At 47.1% G+C, this 24,312-nt stretch overlaps 1 protein-coding gene across 1 annotated transcript in view; it reads left to right on the forward strand.

Annotated features, from left to right (window-relative positions):
* Positions 1–24,312, forward strand: part of LOC124553582 (basement membrane-specific heparan sulfate proteoglycan core protein) — a 799,417-nt gene that overhangs the window by 322,875 nt on the left and 452,230 nt on the right. Inside the window, exon 7 of the mRNA XM_047127431.1 lies at positions 13,931–14,050. Within this exon, the coding sequence (XP_046983387.1) occupies positions 13,931–14,050 (120 nt within the window). The remainder of the gene's footprint in view (positions 1–13,930; positions 14,051–24,312) is intronic.

A 24,312-nucleotide genomic window follows, 5' to 3' on the forward strand; every position in this document is an offset into this window, starting at 1 on the left:
ACACGACTGCTACGGTCGCAGGTTCGAATCCTGCCTCGGGCATGAATGTGTGTGATGTCCTTGGGTTAGTTAGGTTCAAGTAGTTCTAAATTCTACGGGACTCATGACCTCAGCAGTTAAGTCCCATAGTGCTCAGATCCATTTTGAACCTAAACCAAAGTCGACCATTCGCCTTTCCTACCACTGTCCTTACAGACTCATACCATCGACTTGCAACGTTAAGCTGAGTTATTTAAACGACTTGACTGTATCAAGCAGCACATTATTAGTACCCACCCTGAGGGTGCCACAAACTCGTCCTCTTTGTACTAAAGTTGAAGAAATTGTGGAATCTGTGATTTGCGTTCGGAAACGTCGCCCGATTCGGCCGTACGAAACAAACTGAAAAGTTCGGACCTCTTCGGTCGGCGTCGGTCGTCGGCGAATTTTCCCGATGTCGGTCTCACTGAGACCACAGCGTCGCTCAGTTGAGAGGTGGGGAGAAGTCACGGGTGTACGTACCACCTCTGTGTGGAGCGTGCCCAGCAGATAAAGCAGTGCGTAGTGCTCAGAACAAGCTACTTCATTTTGCTTCACGGATAAAAAATGGTTTTGGCGGTTAAAGTGACGCAACTGCCCAGTATAAATGCCCTGAACTGCGGTCCTCATTGTCTCGCACGCTGGGCTACTGACGATTCCGTCTGATCAGTCGTAAAGATATCTCCACTGCGTGGCGCCTCGGCGACTGCCAAAGAGCGCCGACCGAAGAAAAACCTACAGGGCGCGCTTCTCAGACAGCACGTTGATGACATATACACACACACACACACATTTCGTAACTTTTTTCTCTTTTTTGTTTTTGCCAAAATACTTGACCGGGCCGTGGCCGTCTAGCTATGAAAGACGACCAAGTTCTCGTCACACGGACCGCGGAAGACTTCGCTTCTCTCTCATTCTCTCTCTCTCTCTGCCGTGGGCAGCAGCCGAAGCATTAACACGCCTGCAGTAGCAACGGTTAGGCAAGGCAGAAAGGCGGCCGGGGGAACGTTTTTAAAGGGTTTTAACATCGCGTCGGCAGTGCCGGCTGTTGTGTGAGAACACAAGAGCACGTGGATATCCTAACTTTTGTCACTTTGCTAACTCATTGGTTCCTTTCCTGTGAATGGCGTTAAAGAGAATGTGGGTGCGGCAGTCTGAAATACGCGGCACCAACACCTACGGCATCACGCTGCATCGCTCCTCTACACTCGTTCAAACTCGACATCAGGGTCGCGAGGACACTTTCTGTTGTGCATGTTTTAAGCAGCTTTTGCGCACGCGCGACTGGCGTGACGTAATTGCGGGCGAAATACGTACGGATTTGGTAAACGACGTGAACGGATCACGGCGTACACTGCTAACCCTTAACACTCACACTGCTAGTTTACGTCAGTGCCACCAGGTGATAGCACTCTGTGGCGAACTTGTATGTTCGCTTGGCATAAATCCCGCTTGGCGGATATACTAAATAGTGATTCAATAAATCAGGACTCAGCAGGACCAGCCATACCTCTGAGGATGTCCAACGTAGTATCGGACGAAGAGTTCCATGGACCACGGCCATATAACCCGGAATAATTATCAACAAAGTAAAATTATCCAGAATGAGATTTTCACTCTGCAGCGGAGTGTGCGCTGATATGAAACTTCCTGGCAGATTAAAACTGTGTGCCCGACCGCAACTCGAACTCGGGACCTTTGCCTTTCGCGGGCAAGTGCTCTACCATCTGAGCTACCGAAGCACGACTCATGCCCGGTACTCACAGCTTTACTTCTGCCAGTATCTCGTCTCCTACCTTCCAAACTTTACATAAGCTCTCCTGCGAACTTTGCAGAACTAGCACTCCTGGAAGAAAGGATATTCCGGAGACATGGCTTAGCTGCTGTAAAGTTTGGAAGGTAGGAGACGAGGTACTGGCAGAAGTAAAGCTGTGAGTACCGGGCGTGAGTCGTGCTTGGGTAGCTCAGTTGGTAGAGCACTTGCCCGCGAAAGGCGAAGGTCCCGAGTTCGAGTCTCGGTCGGGCACACACTTTTAATCTGCCAGGAAGTTTCAAAGTAAAATTATGTTCTACAATTTCAAAATAATATAAAAGAAAAATACCGGCACTCGATATTGCCATTTTGACATCGATTTATCTGCGCAGAAGGGTCGCCGATATACGTCGATATATTTCTGGGAAAATAGCGTTATATCGATACTTTATAGGCAGTACTACTGCACAGGACAGAGGCCGAGACCAAACTCGCGGTTGTTGCTATGACAGCCGTCTTGAAAACCATCAGCTGTCAGTCCCACTTTTATTTTGATCCCGGTGTAGATAACGCTTCCCTGAGGAGACACACCCTTTTAGCTTGGACTGTGTCCGGCACTAGCCGTCCACTGTAACGGAGCAGGTTGTATCAGTTCTACCAGAAGCTTGGTAACGCAGCTGGTTCGTCGCGAAATGTCACCGCCGGGGACCGGCTCCGTTCTGTTTTGTCGGTGGGGCGGCTGCGTCTGCTCACGTCGCCCTCTGTTTGCCTTTCACACACACACAGACACACACATAGACACGGTGAGTGACAACGCCTTGAATTGCCTGGCAGCCGGGCCCCGCCCCACGTGTTTCGGCCGCGGGCTATTTTCGTTTCTGATGCAACTGCCCATCTTCAGGAACGGGGAGTGCCAGCACTTTGCGCGTGTCAACCTTCACTCCGTCCCTTCCTCCAACCCGTCCACACACACACGCAGTCTTGCCGTTCCGTCTGAGTCGCTGTTGTTACGCAGAAGCTACTCGCAAACATTCGTGCTACCGCCCCCTTTATCTTACGAAAAGAGAAAATACATAAATGCAACAAATGAAGCAGGCGAGAGCGTAATACACACGTCTCAACACTGAATTGACGGAAAAGTGAAAAATGGCGAAGTAGGAGTGGCTGTTGGACAAATGAAAGGCTTTACAAGTCTACATGACAGGGGATAGATATAGGTGGTCGACAGAAATATCGAGAGAGAGAGAGAGAGAGAGAGAGAGAGAGAGAGAGAGAGAGAGAGAGAGAAAGAAAAAAGAAAAACAACAAATTACGAGAGTCATTCAGTAATTAAAGAGACAAATTGGGGTGGGGAAAAAATGGTTAGTGGGGCAAGTTTGGTTTTTTTATGGCTTTGAGTTGGTATGACTAAGATGAGCCCTGATCAGCTCTTGTGTCAACATTGTTTTGTTTATAACCTGAAAAATACATTTCAAGATCGCGAGTCTGCTTGAAACGTCCACATTAGTTGAACCACGTTCTGTTATTCGTTTTTTACTTGCTGAAGGCGAGACACCAGTGAATAGAATGTCTAAAGTTTATGGTGAAGGTCGTACGAATCGTGCAAATTTTTAGAAGTGGGCAGAGCAGTTCAAAAATGGTCGCGACTCAGTGACTGACGAACACCTTCTGGCCGACGAGTTGCAGTTTCAACTCCCTCACTTGAAAGTTGAATTGATGATATTATTTGTGCCGACCGCCGTGTGACTGTGGAAATGATTGTTGATAAGGTTGAAATTGGTACCGGTACAGTACGTAACATTATGTGTAACAAGGTGAAAATCAAAACGGCTCACATGGCCTGAGCAGTATGGGACTTAACTGCTGAGATTATCAGTCCCCTAGAACTTAGAACTACTTAAACCTAACTACCCTAAGGACATCACGCACATCCATGCCCCAGGCAGGATTCGAACCTGCGACCGTAGCGGTCGCGCAGTTCCAGACTGAAGCGCCTAGAACCGCTCGGCCACTCTGGCCTGCGAAAAGTGTTTTACTACGTTATTTGTGGAAAATACTTGTTATAGTTAACATGTGCATCATAACACCGAACCGTGATGCGGACAATGAAAGTGCCTGCTACACGAAAACATGACAAGCTACCTGTAGTAATTGACACACAAGTGATCCAGAAAATTCATGCACACCAAATGTAAAGAATAAATAAAAACGAAAACCTACTGATGATGGCACAGTGGTGCCGAAACACGTTTGGGTACTGAGAGAAAACGATGTTTTCCATAACTGGCGGACCTCACATCCAACAATTTTAACTGCAAACAGGGCCAATAGAAGGAGCTGCAAATCAGAATGAAGTCAGTTACGATTGCATTGGGCACGGGACTATCGGGATTATACTGTCGGTCAACGGAAACGTCTCGGTCCTTCGCCTGGCCTAACAACTGCGTCACACACTTGTTGTCTTATAGAGGCGTTGCCAACCGCAGCGCCGTCTTTTGCCTGTTTACATATCTTCGTATTTGAATAAGCACACCTATACCAGTTTCATGGCGCTTCAGCGTATATGAATACAGTGGCAGACACGATCGCGAACTCGTTTACAAACGCCATGCCCTCAATTGGTAAATGGGGAAGTCCCCCACGAGCTAGACAGAGAACAGGGCTGCCAACTGTGGCGAGGCAAAGTCCGCAGAAGGCACTCGTGCGGACGTCGGCCAAAACGGAAACGGGCAATGTGAGTGGACTCCTACACAGTGGTGTCCCGGCGTCCTGCTCGAGATGAGGTCTCGGCGCGCGAAGTGTGTGTAATGTGTGTGGCGGCCCCCTTGGCAGACGCTCACACATGTGGCAGCCGCCAATTACGGGCCATTCGCTTATCTGCGCGCTCCAAATTGCGCAGCGCCCGCGGCGGCGCCGTCGACGGCCAGATTGGTGGCGCCAGGGCTGGCCGACCGGTCTGCGGTGCCCAAACTGGGAGCGGCGCGGCGTCCCGGTCGTGACGGGATGATCACCAGCCTGGCAAGCGCCGCTCCCGCAGGCGTAACTGGCAGAGAGGATGATGGCCGACATCGCAGGCTCTGCGTGCGAAGCAGGAGGCGTGACCCGGGCGCTCGGGACCGCAGCAGCAGGGGTCAGCGACTCCGGAGCAGGCTGCTGCAGTTTCTCATCTCGTTTGTCCGTCACGATATCAACTCGCAATCCTCTGGGCGGGGTCGGTAAACCCCAGTCGTGCTCTGAGCGAAATACACTATGTGATCAAAATTCCAATCCCAAAGAAAGCAGGTGTTGACAGATGTGAAAATTACCGAACTATCAGTTTAATAAGTCACAGCTGCAAAATACTAACGTGAATTCTGTGCAGACGAATGGAAAAACTGGTAGAAGCCGACCTCGGGGAAGATCAGTTAGGATTCCGTAGAAATGTTGGAACACGTGACGCAACACTGACCTTACGCCTTATCTTAGAAGAAAGATTAAGGAAAGGCAAACCTACGTTTCTAGCATTTGTAGACTTAGAGGAAGCTTTCGACGATGTTGACTGGAATACTCTCTTTCACATTCTGAAGCTGTCAGGGGTAAAATACAGGGAGCGAAAGGCTATTTACAATTTGTACAGAAACCAGATGGCAGTTATAAGAGTCGAGGGGCACGAAAGGGAAGCAGTGGTTGGGAAGGGAGTGAGACAGGGTTGTAGCCTCTCCCCGATGTTATTCAATCTGTATATTTAGCAACCAGTAAAGGAAACAAAAGAAAAGTTCGGACTAGGTATTAAAACCCGTGGAGAAGAAATAAAAACTTTGAGGTTCGCCGACGACATTGTAATTCTGTCAGAGACAGCAAAGGAGTTGGAAGAGCAGTTGAATGGAATGGATAGCGTCTTGAAAGGACGATATAAGATGAACATCAACAAAAGCAAAGCGAGGATAATGGAATGTAGTCGAATTAAGTCGTGTGATGCTGAGGGAATTAGATTAGGAAATGAGACACTTAAAGTAGTAAAGGAGTTTTGCTATTTGGGGAGCAAAATGACTGATGATGGTCGAAGTAGAGAGGATATAAAATGTAGACTGGCAATGGCAAGGAAAGCGTTTCTGAAGAAGGGAAATTTGTTAACATCGAGTATACATTTAAGTGTCAGGGACTCGTTCCTGAAAGTATTTGTGTGGAGTGTAACAATGTATGGAAGTGAAACGTGGACGGTAAATAGTTTGGACAACAAGAGAATAGAAGCTTCCGAAATGTGGCGCTACTGAAGATTGCTGAAGATGAGATGGGTAGATCACGTAACTAATGAGAAGGTATTGAATAGAATTGGAGAGAAGAGGAGTTTGTGGCACAACTTGACTAGAAGAAGGGATCGGTTGGTAGGACATGTTGTGAGGCATCAAGGGATCACCAATTTAGTATTGGAGGACAGCGTGAAGGGTAAAAATCGTAGAGGGAGACCGAGAGATGAATACACTAAACAGATTCAGAAGGATGTGGGCTGCAGTAATTACTGGGAGATGAAGCAGCTTGCACAGGATAGAGTAGCGTGGCGAGCTGCATCAAACCAGTCTCACGACTGAAGACCACAGCAACAACAACGATCGAAAGTATCCGGACACCTATGTTTTTTAATGTTAGGTGCATTGTTCTGCCACCTACTGCCAGGTACTCCATCTCAGCGGCCTCAGTAGTCATTAGACATCGTGAGAGAGCAGAATGGGGCGCTCCGCGGAACTCACGGACTTCGAACGAGGTCAGGTGATTGGGTGTCAGTTGTGTCATACGTCTCAACGCGAGATTTCCACACTCCTAAACATCCCTAGGTCCACTGTTTCCCAAGCGATAGTGAAGTGGAAACGTGAAGGGACACGTACAGCACAAAAGCGTACAGGCCGACCTCGTCTGTTGACTGACAGAGACCGCCGACAGTTGAAGAGGGTCGTAATGTGTAACACGCAGACATCTATCCACACCATCACACAGGAGTTCCAAACTGCATCAGGATCCACTGCAAGTACTATGACAGTCTTGAGATGAGAAAACTTGCATTTCACGTTGGTGCGGCCGCTCATAAGCCACACATCACGCCGGTAAATGCCGAACGACGCCTCGCTTGGTGTAAGGATCGTAAACATTGGACGATTGAACAGTGGAAAAACGTTGTGTGGAATGACAAATCACGGTACGCAATGTGGCGATCCGATGGCAGGGTGTGGGTATGGCGAATGCCCGGTGAACGTCATATGCCAGTGTGTGTAGCGCCGACAGTAAAATTCGGAGGCGGTGGTGTTATGGTGTGGTCGTGTTTTTCGTGGAGGGGTCTTGCACCCCTTGTTGTTTTGCGTGGCACTATCACAGCACAGGCGTACATTGATGTTTTAAGCACCTTGCTTCAAAATGGTTCAAGAGGCTCTGAGCACTATGGGACTTAACAACTGTGGTCATCAGTCCCCTAGAACTTAGAACTGTTTAAACCTAAATAACCTAAGGACATCACACACATCCATGCCCGAGGCAGGATTCGAACCTGCGACCGTAGCGGTCACGCGGTTCCAGACTGAAGCGCCTAGAACCGCACGGCCAACCGGCTGGCTTCTTGGTTCCAACTGCTGAAGAGCAATTCAGGGATGGCGATTGCACCCTTCAACATGTTCGAGCACGGCCTGTGGTGGAATGGTTACACGACAATAAAATCCCTGTAACGGACTAGCCTGCACAGAGTCCTGATCTGAATCCTATAGAATAGCTTTGGGATGTTTTGGAACGCCGACTTCGTGCCAGGCCTCACCGACCGACATCGATACCTCTCCTCAGTGCAGCACTCCGTGAAGAATGGGCTGCCATTCCCCGAGAAACCTTCCGGCACGTGATTGAACGTATGCCTGCGAGAGTGGAAGCTGTCATCAAGGATGAGCGTAGGCCATCATATTGAATTCCAGCATTAGCGATGGATGGCGCCACGGACTTGTAGGCCATTTTCAGCCAGGTGTCCGGATATTTTTGACCACATAGTGTACGTGATCGTATGGTGAGAACCAAAGTGTTTGGTAATTGGAGGGGCAGCGTATCGAACTTTATACCGCATACAAGGAAAGTGGAAGAACATCATCCGCTAAGTCATAACGCGGGCGAACGTGTCTGTTGACTGATAGTGACGGACGATAAGTATGACAACACAAAGGCAGCTTCGGAAGGAGGGAATTGCAGGGCGTTCCGTGCTGGAGTTCCGAAACCACTCACCTGTGACGCAAATGCCTGTAACAGGCGATCCACAAAACTTGGCCTACGGAGCAATGGAAGAAAGTCATTTGGTCGGAAGAGTCTTGCTTCACCCCTCGGACAGCCAGTCTTCGTTTGTCACGCACAGTTTCGTTGGCACTTCTGAGACGAGCGTCGACGGTAGATATCGAAGGGCGCCCTGAACGAGTGTCACTTTAACTTTCGTCCGGCCATATTTAAACCGTGTAAACCATTCGTAACATCGAGTACGGCTTAAGCACTCACCACTGTAGGCTTCCTGCATCATTTGGTGTCTCTCTGTAAAGGTTTTCTTGAGTTTTGCACAACATTTAATGCAGTTACGTCCATTAAGAAGCAAAATTGTACTGAACGCGAGTGTAATGGTATATGAAATTAAGCCTGCACAAAATATTTATTTTTCATTTTGAGCCTGACACACACAAATTCTGTGACTACTTGCGTCTGTCTTCCCAGCCTACGACTTAGGTGTAAAGCAAGAGCTCGTGTCTTCGGTACGAGCAGTTTATGATACTATAGCATTTATTTGTCCAGCAGTTTTAGCACCTCCTCCTACATCGCCCTCTACATCGGGCACTGGCGAGTTCTTCGTAACCCCAGGTATTGTTTTGTCGTGTAGAGACCTTTCCTCTGGCTTGGCAAGTTCTTCTCCAAGGCTTTCTAGTCGGTGTTTGTTGCATTTGTCTGTGCAATATTTTTTTTACGTTTTCTGCTCCATGTTGATATTCCTGTTCTCACCAGAGCGCAAAAGAGAGAGAGAGAGAGAGAGAGAGAGAGAGAATTCCCACTTACTATTCTTCCTTATGTTTCTGTAATTTGCATCTCGCACTGCCCGCATTTTGCACCCCGTCTGTGTTGGTAGCACTGCTTTAGCTGCACATTCTTATTTGTTTATCTCTTTTTTGTTACGTTTATTGTAATTTCTTTTCCAGCTTGTGTCTCAGTGATTCTGTGCGAATATTTTTCTTTTGTATATAACTGCAGCATTATTTTCGCCTGTGTGTTTTTTGTTTTTGTAAATATTTCTATTTAGCAGTTCGCATTTGCGCATTTTGTGTCTATTTTCTATTTTTGCACATTTCCTGTATATATTCTACTTGTGATGTTGCTGTTGCGGCTTTCTTTATGTACCAATTTCTCGTAGACCATGTTGTGCATGTATATAGATTTCAACCGTAGTAAACGTGTAGTTCATGTTTCCTGGTGTTGGTCTAACTATTATATTACTACTCCTTCAGGCAAGGTATCTAAACTGATGTAGCCTAGCGTAGTAACAGCCGATGTTAATAGGGGAAATCCTAATTTTGTAACCGACATACCTGCGACACACCTAATTCTTGTACCAAATTATGCCAAGTCTAATATGTACAGCAAACAGGTTGGGATCCCCCATATATACTTTCTAATGGTTATGACATTCCGAAAAAAGACCGCTGTCTGTAACATAGTCAAACTTTACAATTATCGCTGTTGACACATTGTTAATGGTATCCCCTTGCCGTGTGAATATATGCTTCTCTGTGTGATCTAATATCTTTGCTGTGGAGAAGTAATACTCGACTAGAATCTCTGTTTCAAATCAGTTCTTTCACATGAAGTAGAAAGTATTTTTTTGTACTCTTGTCACTGGAGTTCGCCGATCGACTCTATAATGTCATTTCGGCCATACTAGGGAGTCATAAAACTGACACTTCCTCCTTAAACTATTCATTTCTCTTCTACCAACCCCATATAATTTGCGTACCAGAGATCTAAGTATTACTCGCCGAAAATCGAATTGTGTAGTGAGGCTTCTCCATGTCCAGAAAGAACTGTGATCTGGTATCTACCTTCTCCAACATAAAATTCGCTCATTTAATTCACATTATTTTGGTTTTAAATAGTCACAGTGAGGGGTTTAGATGGTAGTACATCGATATTTCACCAATGCTGCACACATTCACTCCATAGTCGCGTGTATACTGTCCTGTCATAGTTGCCAATAACAGTTCTTCTACAAAACGGCACTGCAGTCACGGATACAAGCTAATTCTGATATAAAAACGCACATCTACCGCCAGGGTTGGTGTTATTCATAAATGTCACACTAGTAGAAAGTTGCTGAGTGCTCCTTAGAGACAACAGGTTTTATCTTTCTTCATTCTGGCTGGTTCGATGTGGCCCACCACGAATTCCTCTCTCGCGCCAACCTCTTCATCTCAGAGTACCACTTGCAACCTACGTCCTCGATTATTTGTTGGATTTATTTCAATCTCTGTCTTCCCACTCATTTTTTACCCTCTAAGCTCTTAACAGATTCCTATAATCCTCCCCCTTCTTCTACTCAGTGTTTTCCATATACTCATTTCTTCGCCCATTCTGTGGGGGACCTCCTCATCTCTTACTTTCAGTCCAACTAATTTTCAGCATACTTCTATAGTACCACATCTCAGTCTCTGCAATTCTGTTCTTTTCTGGTTTCACTACCATATGATGCTGTGCTACAGACAAACATTCACAGAAATTTCTTCGTCAGATAAAGGCCAATGTTTGCAACAAGAAGATTTCTCTTGTCCAGTCTGCTTTTCATGTCGTCCTTCCTTCGTCCATCACGTGTTATTTAGTTTCAAACATAGTGAATTCCTTATCTTTGTCTACTTCATGATCGTCAGTTTTCATATTAAGTTTGTCACTAATTTCATTTCTACTACTCCTCATTTCTTCCATCTTCTTTCGGTTACTCTCAATCCATAATGTGCACTCATTGGACTGTTCATTCCATTCAAGAGGTCCTTACCTTCACTGACGATAGCAATGTCACCAGCGAATGTTATTACTGACATCCTTTCACCCTGCATTTTAATCACCGTCCTGAAACTTATTTTGTATTTTTGCCATTGCTTCTTCGATGTGTAACAGGAGCGAAAGACGACATCCTTGTCTTATACGAATTCTGATGCATAGTACACTCTGCTAATACTGTGAGATCTGAGTGGGCCTACTATACTGATAATGCAAACACACCGCCTCAAAATATGTCCAGTAGTATTGCATGGGATGTGTACACAGATGTGACTTCCCTATAACCACTCACAAAAGACACATTTTCGTACGCTAAGCAAGATCAGTGCCTCCTTACCCCCTTTTTCCCTTAAATTCACCACCCAGCACGACAACCTAGAATCGCCTTGCCCACTGCTGTCCATATAGAGAACAGCCAGACTGTGCATGGAGGCACTGCTTTCATTAGATTGCTGACAGCTTTAATCCGCGTGCCAGAGTGAGACTCGAATACAGGACTTTACATTTCACGGTCAATGGGAGGGAAGAAATGCTGACAGATGAAAGATTTTAGTTGGGCCATGAGCCATACATGAATGGCTCAGATAGGTAGAACTCCTCCTGGGTCCCCCGAGTCCAGTAATCACACGTAGTTTGAATCTCCCATAAAGTGCAGTTATGTACGTCAATAAGTTTCTTTGCAATGCCTAAAATCAAAGTCGGTACAACATGTGTCTATTTCCTGCAAATATAAGCTGTAGATCTTCATATCCCACCATATTCGAACTCTTCAGATAGCGCTGAATTTTTAAAGCTCAGACGGGATTCTTGTGTTCGTTGACCCCCCCCCCCCCCCCTTTTTCTGCACCGTCCACTAACCTTTATGACCTTATCACGAAATTATTCTGTAGTAGTCAAATAAGAACCACTCACGGTCCGTAGCAGTAAACTGATGTCGATGCTCACCATTAGTTCAGGTAAAGTGGTAGTACATATATACAGTTAGACCTGCACCAGGAGCTGTGTATGTGTTTCTTCTGTGGAACTTGGTTTGTGTATACGCTATTAAATGTAGATGCTTCACAACTGCCAACATTAAAACACAAATTTCAAAAAAACAGTGCAGCCCAAAATGGTATTCAACCTGAGATGTCGTAGAAGCACGTTCCAGACATTGTCAATGAGGAAATAAGCGGACAAGTGGGTGGACTATCATATTTCTAAAATTGTTGACTTGTGTAATTTATATAGCAGCAGGGGAAAAAGCTGTAAGTTTAGACTAAGGGAAAAGAGGATTCATCATCTGCACAGATCACCTAATGAGTAGTCGTGAAGGATTCGGAGAGATCTGGGTCGTAGAGACAGAACTTAATAATATAATATAGTTGAGTGTCTTAAGGAGAAGTAGACACAGAGGTAAATGATTTATCAGAGAGCAGCAAACTGGTGTGAAGACTCAACTACTGACCTACTGTGCTAACTTTAGCATACAAAATAGAATGTGCCATAAGGTTCGCCATTCTTGTCACATACTACTGAGCATTCAGTCTCCTTTCAGCAGTTACCAAATGAGTCTTGTTTTCATATCCAGCAGTCTCCCACACCATGATTTCAAGAGTCAGAGAAGTATGGATCTCGAGACTCGCTGCTTCGGATGTCCTTTCGCCAGGTCACCAACGGGTATGTGGGCATCAGTTTGGCTGCCACAGAGAGAAACAGACTCACCAGCACTGGAACCCATTCAGTGTCCCAACTGACTCTGCCTCTGGACTGTGTTGTCTGTGGTACGATCTCAGCGTTATATGACATTTAGCAACTCCAGATCTCAACCCAGCTTCCAGCACTCTGGTCCCGACAGTTTGTGATGACACCATTTCTGTAACTTCTGCCCGATTTCAGCTGTTGTCACCCATATATTCTTCAGAAGCAGCTGAGCAATCCTATGATCTTTTCGTGATGTAATCCTTCTGGAACGACCTGTGCTTATTCTACCCGTCACACTGTTGCACCGAGTGCATCGCATCGGCACTCCAGCATTACTTATTCAGTAGTCATTTCTCTAGAGCCAGTCTGGTGGTATGACCGTCTCATGTTCCTCATTCCAATGATCTGCTCTTTCTCAAAGTCTGCCTACACATACCCGACGTCTGGATATGCTGTGTTGTGATCTCCATATGAAAAGTTGCAATAATGTTACATACAACAACAGCCACCGTGTACTCACAACAATCTTCATCTGCAGGAATTCCTCTTTTCTCTGCTGAGAATATGCTCATATAGATATCAAATTTTGATCAACATATCCCACTGCAGAATCAGTTTGTTAGCATTTTTTCCAAGTGTTAATTGTGTAAGGCTTTCCATTTCTGACATGCACTTCCCCAAGTGATATCCAGTAGTGGGGTCTAAGCCCCTGGTTGTCCAAATTCGTATAACCGATTTGCCTCCAGTGGAAGCGCTTCAGGGCTACCAGTCGAGATGGGTGCCCAGGAGCACAGGTGGGCAAACAGATGATGCAGTCAGACTCTACCTTATACTGTGCTAGCTAAGCACACGCAGGTGGGGGGGGGGGGGGGGGGGGGGGTTGGGGGGCACTAACGCGTGTGATGGGGGCTGCCACACAGGTAGCCAGCCTGCAGATGAACAGATGGTGGGGGTGGGGGGATGCCTGGGGGGTGAACTTGCCCCATGTCACAATGCTGGAAAAGCCTGCAATAGGAGAACTCCACGGGGCAGGTTGTAGAGTAAAGGCCCCCCATACATAGGCAGACAAGTAGGCTGACACCTCTGGCGAGTGGGTCTTCTCTGACCCATTCGCCTGTGTGCGGCTGGTGGACTCACGGTCGAGTTCACTGTCTGAGTGCATCAGTTGGTCTGGTGAACCTCTGTCTGCCGGTCCACACCCTGTCAGTGCAGCCAGTTAGGGTCTGTCAAGCAGTCACCATAGCCCACACACAGATGGGTCAGGGAGCAGGTCAGTGAGTTAGTCGGCCCACCGGCCGGTCTGTGAATGGACGGCTTTAGACATCCAGCGCTGTGTCGTTAATGTTGGCAGTTGCAGAGTGGCCTAGTGTTGTGTGGAGTAGAGCTGTGTTTGTGGTTGTGTTGTGTTTGTGTCGGTGTTTGTGTAACGCCCATTTGTGGCCCGTGCAGCGCCCCCTGAGGACGGCTTCCGCTGTGACGACGGCACCGTGATCGAGTACTTCAAGCGCTGTGACTATGTAGACCACTGTAGTAATGGAGAGGACGAGAGGGGCTGCGGAGAACCGACAGGTGAGGAAAAGCGCAACCGTACCGCCCCGTGCCACAGATACGGGCCTCGCACTGTGGTGAGCCAATCTTGGGGGAGGGGTCTCTTGTGGTGTCCTTCATTACCCCCACTTTGAGCCAACCATTGGTGTGGTGAGAGGTTTACTATACTTTCCAGCTCAGATAGCATATTTGCTTCAGTTGCAATTGGTAGCTATCGATAGTGGGAGTTGGTAGTTCCAATAATCCAGATGAATCAGACTGATGTGCCTAAGTGAGTCATTAGCAATCAAAAGAAAATGGGGTAAAAGAGGATGCCAGATGCTGTAATGTAATTAAGGTAAGCATACCAGCCAAAATATTAGTCACCACCTTAAAATAACATTCTGGACTCTATGAATAACTATAGGCGTTGCAGAAACCGTATTATCACCCATCACTGATTTATGTCACGGCACTGAAGTGGTGCCGACATGCCAGTCAGTTGTACTGAATCGACAGAAGTAAAAGGGGTACACATGGCAGAATGGTGGAAATGAACTAAACTAAACTCCGTCCAAACAGGCTTTGGAAGGCCCAACAGTACCAACCCCCGCCTTGTCATACTCAGCCCAAAGGCGTCACTGGATGCGAATATGGAGGGTCATGTGGTCAGCACACCGCTCTCCAGTTTACGAGACCGGAGCCGCTACTCCTCAGTCAAGTAGCTCCTCAGTTTGCCTCACAAGGGCTGAGTGCACCCCGCTTTCCGACAGCGCCCGGCAGACCCAATGGTCACCCATCCAAGTGCTAGCCCAGCCCGAGAGCGGTTAACTACGGATATCTGACGGGAACCGCTTTTACCACTGTGGCAAGGCCGTTGGAATTGTGGAAAAGAGCCATCGCACTTGTGCATGCTGTGACCACACTGTGAACGTAGTTCTGCAATTTGTTGACGTATCAGTGCAGACTGACAACGTGTCTACAAGGAATGGTCCACACTACTCGCAGTCATGTAACACGTCCTGAGAACAGTGGTCGTAAAAAGAGTCTAAGCGGCAAGGACCGGAGACGAGAGTCACACCGAGTGGTTGCAGGAATTGCTGCTGTCAGTGAATGCAGGATCATCTCAACCAATATCCAAGAGAAAAGCATGAAATGAAATATGTGTGTGTGTGTGAATTTCTAAGGGACCAAACTGCTGAAGTGATCGGTCCCTAGATGTACACACTATTTAAGCTAAATTACGCTAAGGACAACACACACATCTATGCCCGAGAGAGGATTCGAACCTCTGGCGGGAGGGGCCGCACAATCCGTGACATGGGGCCTCTAACCGTGGGACCACGAAATGAACTTTTGGAGGCCAGTAGCTCGTGAAAGGCCATCTCTCACAGCGCCATATAAAGCCGCACATCTCCAGTGGGCCAAACAGCACAGGAACTGAACAGTATCTGACTGGGGTGCATGTAATTTGGACCCACGGGTCGCCATTTCTGGAAAGTGCGGGAGATGTAGTTGAGACAGGAGGTGTTTCTGGGATGTTTTGCTGGTGTTTTTCGTATAACAGCTTGGGCCCACTCCAGGATACCGTGAACGTGAACATAGAGTTCCACAGTCTGATCCCAGACAGACCAACCTGGCCCGATTGACCCTTGTCTGCTGATGGAACCACTGGATGCAGTATGGAGGGCCATGTGGGCAGTCGTTGTTGGATTTCTAGACCTCGGAGCCGCTGCTAGCTGTCACCAGGCCGGGTGCACCCCTACAGTCGTCCCACCGAGGAGAAATCGAACCCAGGTCCCCTGCACGTCAGTCGGCAGCGCTGACCACTCAGCCACGGAGGCGGTCACCGTGAACGTGATCCAAGACAACATTGTCGGTACCCAGACGTGCCTTTTCTTCTACATCTTCATGAGTATATATATGAAGACAGTAACTGTTCTCGAATGAACGGAATACTGTTGATGACCGTGCAGCTTTTCCCTGCAATAAATGATCACTAACTGAAACCCTCAGCTGCCGACAGGTGCTGTTGATATACCTCGATGTGGACAGCTGAAAATGTGTGCCCCGACCGGGACTCGAACCCGGAATCTGCTGCTTACATGGCAGACGCTCTATCCATCTGAGCCACCGAGGACACAGATGAATAGCGCGACTGCAGGGACTTATCCCATGCACGCTTCCCGCGAGACTCACATTCCCAACTGTCCACAATTCTACATATGTAATGTACCTTATAGACATTTGCCCATTCACTCATTACTCGCGCACGCTTTGGCGATTCCCGGGTTCGAGTCCCGTTCGGGGCACACATTTTCAGCTGTCCACATCGAGGTATATCAACAGCACCTGTCGGCAGCTGAGGGTTTCATTTCAGTTAGTCATCATTTATCTTCATGAGTGTTCTGTGGACACTGCAGCATCCAGTATGACAACAGTCATGTTAACTGGGCTTGTATACACACACATTCTGGTTCATAAACTCTTAACCTGTTGTACCTCCAGTGACTGAGGAAGTCGCCTGATCGTAATTCCGTAGAAAATGTTTGGAACGACTCGGGAATAGCAATCAACTTCCCGATAAAATTGGTAAGGCTTTCGTGCCCACTAGCTGACAAACTGCCTGTCGGATTCTGCCTGAGGTTCTTCAGCCTATGCTTTTTTCTGACGTTTCGCCAGCACGAGAGGATGGTATTGCCACAGCTTCGCCCTTCATTTCTGGTGCTGGACTGAAATCGATCTCGCTGCCGCAGATTTACTGACGCGCCGGCGTCCAAGGGCTTTTTCGCGGTTATCTACGCTACTGTTCTCTCCTTGCTGCCTGCAACGAACTTTCGCCACAGCACGGGAATCCGAGATCCGTTCACCCTTGGAGCTTTCTTGTTTCCTGTTGAAGCTATTCTCATTTTTGTGTATTTCTGTGGACAAGCACATGGGATAGCTTTCCGCTACAACAAGAACTCCCGTGTCCGCAAATTTCACCAGGTGGCGGTCTCAACAGTGCGTTCTCCGCGACGGCCGATGTCTCTACCTGCCCCAACCCGCAATGCCCCTCATGTTCGGTGATCCTGGTGTCGATTGATCGTCCGCTCATTCCAACACCAGAATCACTGAACATAACCGGCCTTTGACGTCGGGGCAGCTGGTGAAATCGCAAGCGCATTGTGAGGCCGAGCACATCGTAAAATTCGCTGACACGGAAGTTCTTGCTGTGGAGAAGAGCTATCAAACCCGCTTTTTCCAGAGAAGCTATAGAAATACACAAACATGACAATAGCTTCGACAAGAACGAAGAAATCCTCAAGGTCAACGGTTTCAGGATTCACGTGCTCCAGCAAACGACTGTTGGAAGTAGCAAGGGGAGAACCGCACCGGTTATGACTACGGAAGAGCCCTTGGAGGTTGGTATTCCGGATACATCTAGTGTGCAGTAGCGAGCTCGAGTCCAGCAATGGAGGGTGAAGCTTTGACAACGCCAGCCACTCGCGTCGTCGGAACGCCAGAAAAATCATTAAACAAACGTCGGTCGAAGAACCCGCGACAGAAGACAGCACGCGTTTTGTCAGCTTCCGGATAGTGTGGTCGCTACAGGAGATCTACTCATCAACTAGTAGCTTCGGATGGCTGAAGTCTGCAGACTGAAGAAATTTGTCGACTCTCTACCTCCCTGAATTGGGCCATAATCAAGGCTAAAGGGGGCGATGTACCCTGCTTGGCTGACTAATATTTTGTATGGATGGCTTTCAGAGGAAACTGTCACAATATTAAGGCAGCAATGACTTTGGCTGGAAAACGTCTGCATTACAAATCTGGCTTTCGATGAAGGCACCGGTGTTTGTCGTCTGCAGTGTGAGAAGAAAGACAATCACTTTTTTTTTTTTCCACTGGCTGGCACTGGGGTTGTTTGAGCAGAAATTGTGGGGGAATGCATGCGCTCGATGGTGCATGCCACTAGCCTGTGCAAGTTTGAGAACTACAGTATGCATGAACACAGTATATGACAAAGCGGACGTCATCCAAACCTGCATGTTTTCACGGTAAGTATTCTGTCTGCTGCACTATAAGTGCATGGTATTCGGTTCTTTTTACTGTAATATATGTATGTGTTTCTTTCTGTTCCATTCGTAAATGGAGTGTGGGAAGAATGGACTGCTTGCACGCTTCTGTGTGAGATGCTGTTTGTTTTTTGTGGTGTTTCGTAATTCTCTCTGTTACTATATCTGTGTGTCTATTTGTGTGTTGCCTACTGTGCATAATTATACAGACGTCACCATGAATCTCGTCAGCTGCTAGGATAGTTTCGCTGTGGCAACTTCTCCGTTAATTGATTAACTGCCCTCGTGCAGTGACTGGGGGATTGTACTGTTTTTCGTGGGTTTATAGTGGGCGAGAATTTTTGAACCTCGAACTGTGTCCCTGCAGTGCTATACCCTGAAGAGCCTATTCTCGTGTAGGGCCCCCGCGAGCAGGCAGAAGTGCCGCAACACGACGTGGCACGGACTGGACTAATGTCTGGAGTAGTGCTGGAGGGAACTGACACCATGAATCCTGCAGGGCTGTCCATAAATCCGTAAGAGTACGATGGGGTGGAGCTCTTTTCTGAACAGCACCTCGCAATGCATCCCAGATACGCTCAATAAGTTTCACGTCTGGGGAGTTTGGTGGCGATCGGGAGTATTTAAACTCAGAAGAGTGTTCCTAGATCCACTCTGTAGCAATTCTGGACGTGTGGGGTGTCGCATTGTCCCGCTGGAATTGCCCAAGTCCGTCGGAACGCACATTGGACACGAATGGATGTAGGTGATCAGACAGAATGCTTACGTACGTGTCACCTGTCAGAGTCGTATCTTCCCATATCACTGCAACTGCACACGCCCCGCACCATTACAGAGCCTCCATCACTTTGAACAGTCCCCTGCCTGACATGTATTCGTGACGTTGTCTCCATACCCGTACACGTCCATCCACTCGAGACGATTTGAAACGAGACTCGTCCGACCAGGCAACATGTTTCCAGTCATCAACAGTCCAATGTCGGTGTTGACGGGCCCAGGCGAGGCGTAAAGCTTTCTGTCGTGCAGTCATCGACGGTACACGAGTGGGCCTTCAGCTCCGACAGCCCATATCGATGGTGTTTCGTTGAATGATTCGTACGCTGACATTTGTTGATGGCGTGTACTGAAATCTGCAGCAATTTGCGGAAGGGCTGCACTTCTGTCACGTTGAACGATTCTCTTCAGTCGTCGTCGGTCCCGTTCTTGAAGGATGTTTTTCCGGCCGCAGCGATGTCGGAGATTTGATGTTTTACCGGATTCCTGATACTCACGGTACACTCGCGAAATGGTCGCACGGGAAAATCCCCACCTTCATCGCTATTTCGGAGACGTTGTGTCCCATCGCCGTGCGGCGACTAAACCACCACGGTCAAACTCACTTAAATCTTGATAATCTGCCATCGTAACCGATCTAACGACTGCGCCAGACACTTGTCGTCTTACATAGGCATTGCCGACCAAGGCGCCGTATTCTGCCTGTTTACACATCTCTGTGTTTGAATACGCATACCTGTACCAGTTGTCGCTTCAGTGTACATATGAGCGGTGAACAGGCATTACTCATATTCATAAAGTTACGGGTGTGGCGACTGTCTGATGAAAACGCTTCGCTGCAGATGCAGAACCAACGTCAGAACACCTATGGGAATCAGAAATCTGTGAGTAGTCTTAAGGGGCGGGGTCGTTGCGGTGCGGCGAAAGGGATGTTGGGAGTTTGAGTCTGACAGAAAACGTTTCCAGATGGCCGACGCGGTTAAAGCAACCGCTCTAGAGAAGTGGGGCATCCTGGTTCCAGTCCCGTTCCAGCACAAATTTTCAATTCTCGCCGTTGCAATGTCGCTATGTACTGTGCGGCAAAGATTGCAGGTTCGTGTCCTGTCATGGTCGCCAGTTATAGTGGTTAATAAAAAAGAAGAAAAGAAAAGGTTGAAAGTTTGGGAAGAAATGGTGAATGAAAAGGGGGTTTAAAAGCCGTTAATGACCGTGAAAGAGGGAAAGAATAAAATGCAAATCGGACTTAGTATTACAGAAAAATTATCGGACTTCGTGATTCGGAAAAGCTATTGTTGGGGTGGTCCTTGTGGCGTTTCTGAGCAACAGTCAAACTGATTTCCACTACAAAAATTATTTGAAAGAGAACAGAGAATAACAAAATATGATTAACAGGGGGAAATGGCGTATATAAGAGTTCATCTTTTACCATGTTAGCACGTCTTCTCTCGTGCGGCGTCCAGGTCTTGTTCTCCAAAAATCGCCTGCTTCATTTCTGCGTGAAAAGTCGTAGCTGCTCCGAAATTTTGCACTAAATTTCACCGTCCAGGAGTTACTGATGTATACAAATTAAAACCATCTTGATATTGTATTCAATGTATTTTACGTTGCTGCGTCCATCCTCCAAATTTCATATAAACTTCCACAATACGTCTGCTCATTAATAAGTTTTTTCGTCTTAATCCGACCAAGACTACCTAATAAGTAAGTTAAGCTTCCGCTCTCAAGAGACAACAGCGGGTAGAAAACAAAAGGAGTTACAATTTTAGTACCTTCATTTTCTTATAAATATTTTCTCTGCCGTCGAGCGGTCATACAGCTGTGACGGTATAATTTATATCTGAGGGAACGAGTGTAGCGCGGCGAAATTCAAAGTCCCGCTACAGGCTGGATGTCATTATTTCCGTCATGTCTCTTTCCCCATCGCATTTCCATTCCTTTCACCCGGATTATTCATGTTCCTGTCTTGAGACGAGTTTCATCAGAATCAATCAACTTCGCGAGGGTCGCATTCACCCAGTGGATCACCGATTTCGTTCATCTTTCGCACGACCTTAGTATGTACTTAGGTCTGACGAATTATTTTCCACAGAATGGGTGAAACATAACTGGTACGAAAAATATTTCATGCACCCCGAGGTAGGCAATTCGACTCACACCATCTGGCCTGGTTGCATATGATGTAAATTAGGTCGTCTATCTTAAGGTGTACGAAATAATTTTTGGGGCAGTTTTGCGAGAAATCGACGTTTCATGTTGTCCGAGCCATCTGTCTACCATACGAGAGTGGCAGTTGGCCCTTTGAGCTTGGCGGTCAATATTCTATCTGAATAGTTCCTAATGTGCAGTAATATGGCAATGTGTGTACGTTGCACTGGGAGTTTGTGCTATATTACTGAGCTGTAGGAAAAACTTTTGAAATGTGTTCTGTTTCGTAAAAAAGTGTTGTGCCCTCTGTGTGCAATATGCACAGTATCCTGGCCAGTCCTCGTGCCTCTGGGGTTCTTTGTGTTCACTATTTTGTTTACCTGCTAAAATTAGTTCAGAACAAGAAGGAAGATGGTGTTAGCGTGCATTAAAATGTACAAATACTTGCCAGCATTGCAGGAAGTGACATTAGGTGAACAGAAGATGAACACAAACTTATTAAGAACAAATCTTGTGAACTGTTGCTCTTTAAATGCAGAGCACGAAATCCTACGGCTATGGGTGAATATCTGTTTACAAGGAAATTAATTCTTTATGAACGAAATCCATTTTTGTTGCCCTTTATTCAATTTCTCATTGATCTTCTTCTTTTGTTCTGCTTGCAATAAAAGTGAAGTAAGTACCATAGCAGTAATGTTTCGACCGTCCAGCATTTCCAACTGGGCTCAGTATTGCAAAATAGTTTTGCAGATTTTTATTGAGCAGTCTAGGGGATACATTATAATGTTGTTCAGTGTTGCTGTTCAGTAATGTTGACTGACTACAGAATGCTTAAGGCAGTGGACACAAGGCTGCCAGCAATGCCTTCAGGTTTCGCCATTTTTTAAAACATATTGCCACAATGAATCAAATCTTTTTTTTAGAAAGGAACAGTCATAATAATGATAAATCATAGTGGTAAATTCAAGTTGTGTAAGTTACCAGCAGTGCTAAAGACTACGCGAATTGCCTGGTGCGTTTGCATGCAGGGAAGCCCCGATGTGTTGGTTTGTCCCTACTAACTGCCTCTCCCCTTACTAACTGTGTCTCCCTACTAACCTACTAACTTGCAGACCTGCACGCGGCGCCTAAGAAGCACCTGTGCCCTGACAAGACGCAGTTCATGTGCACGGACCGGACCTGCATCGACATCCGCTTCCTCTGCAACGGGGTCACCGATTGCCCACACGACGACAGCGACGAGTCGGATTGCCGTAAGCAGACAGCACATGTCACTGTAGTAGCAGACTCCCCAGCACATTTCATCCCAGCACTCCCAGAAGGTCATCCCTCCAAAATTATGACCCCAGTCACAGTAGTGACCCGATGGGCAAACCCCACGACCCAGCCAACCTGATCCGTCAGGTCCCCAGTGGAAGCTATGTTGGCTGCAGACCCATCGTCTGGACATCCATCTGGACATCCATCCCATACTTCCCGCCAGACCTTCCTTCTCACATATCGCTACAGTGACAGCAGTGATGTGGTGGGGCAAATATATTAGTGACCCACCCAGCACAACCCACCGGGTCTCCAGTAGAAGTTGCAGTAGCAGCAGACCCCTCAGCTTGGCATGCATCCCAACATTCCCAACAGTCTGTCCCTCTCACACTGTAGTTCCAAAGACAGTAGCAACATGATTGCCCACACGATGACAGCGATGAGTCAGATTGCTGTAAGCAGACAGCATACGCGACAGTAGCAGCAGATCTGCCAGCCCAGCACACATTGTCCTAGTGCTTCGAGCACATCATACCTCCAACATAATGGCTCCAGTGACAGTACTGATCCAATGGGCAAACCCCACGACCCAGCCAACCTGAACTGTCAGGTCTCCAGTGGAAGCTATATTGGCAGCAGACCCAACATCTGGACATCCATCCCAAACTTCCCACCAGGCCTTCCTTCCCACATATCGCTACAATGACAGCAGTGATGTGGTGGGGCAAATATATTAGTGACCCACCCATCACAACCCACTGCGTCTCCAGTAGAAGTTGCAGTAGCAGCAGACCCCTCAGCTTGGTATGCATCCCAACATTCCCAACAGTCTGTCCCTCTCACACTGTAGTTCCGAAGACAGTAGCGACATGATGGGGCAAAACCTCAACAACCATCCCAACCTGTCACAACTAGGTCTCCAGTACAAACTACAGTATCTGATCATGCAATATCTTAATCCACACAAGTTTCACATTTCTCAAATCACCAATGAAGTTTTAGGCCCCATGATGACACTTCTACCACTATCCAGTATCTATGACAAATGCTGCTCAAGCGTGGGAGAAAAAACCGCATCACATTTATTCGCAGCATTGCTGTAGTGCCTTCTCATTCTCGTTACATGACATCACTTCCTTTCTGCTATAATGGTGTCAGCAATGACACACCTTTCCAAAAGTCCAGACAAATCTGCACGCTGTATCCTACTGACTAAATATATTAGACAGAGCTTCACTGAGAATAGTCAGCAGCACACCTGTCCACCGTACTGCTCCATAATCTTCACACTGGTGCTCTCAAGACTGTAGGTGAGGCCTTACTGCAGTGATGAAGATAACGATATCACCCTACAGGGACTACTCTAGCACCCCAAATTCCACCACTGAGTCGCTCTTAGAAGTGCTGATAATATTCCTATGATTAACTAACTCATAGTCCTCTCACTGAGCCACTATAGACTTGCTTCACTAGGTCCTCATGCTAAATGGAGCTCCCCAGGACAGCAGCATGCTTTGTTGTTGGCTGTCTTGGAGGTTGTTCAGTTAATGACCCCACTTGTAAGGACATTTTCATGTGTTCTGATGCCCTGAGCTTGGCCAAATGGACAAATTTTTATTGCTAATACAGTACCACGATACGTTTTACACCCACAGCAGAACAATTTTCCAAATAGGCACACGAGCATATTGACATAGCCAGAAGTAGTGTGAAAGTTTCGTTGTCAAGTCAGGGCATTTTGACAAGGTGCTTGACTGACCAGCTCATTCCCTCACCTTTCCTGTCACTACCAAAACAGTACGGTAGCCCTTAGCCGTTGGTCTCATAAATGTGGCACCTACCTTGGCTGCAACCTGAGTGTGTGACTCGAGACTGCTTCTGTATTACCATACTGTACTATCGCTGGTATCAACTATTTCCGCCACCCTCACTAAGCCACCACTCTTATCAACACGTCCACAAAAGCTATCGCTTGTATAAATCGCACCAAACTGCTTCATCACTCACATCCTTCCATTTGTGGGCGCAGTATCTGACACTTCACGTGTTGTTATTTGCCTCCTACAC

Source organism: Schistocerca americana, chromosome 11 (genome assembly GCF_021461395.2).
Source record: "Schistocerca americana isolate TAMUIC-IGC-003095 chromosome 11, iqSchAmer2.1, whole genome shotgun sequence".
Taxonomy (NCBI): Eukaryota; Metazoa; Arthropoda; class Insecta; order Orthoptera; family Acrididae; genus Schistocerca; species Schistocerca americana.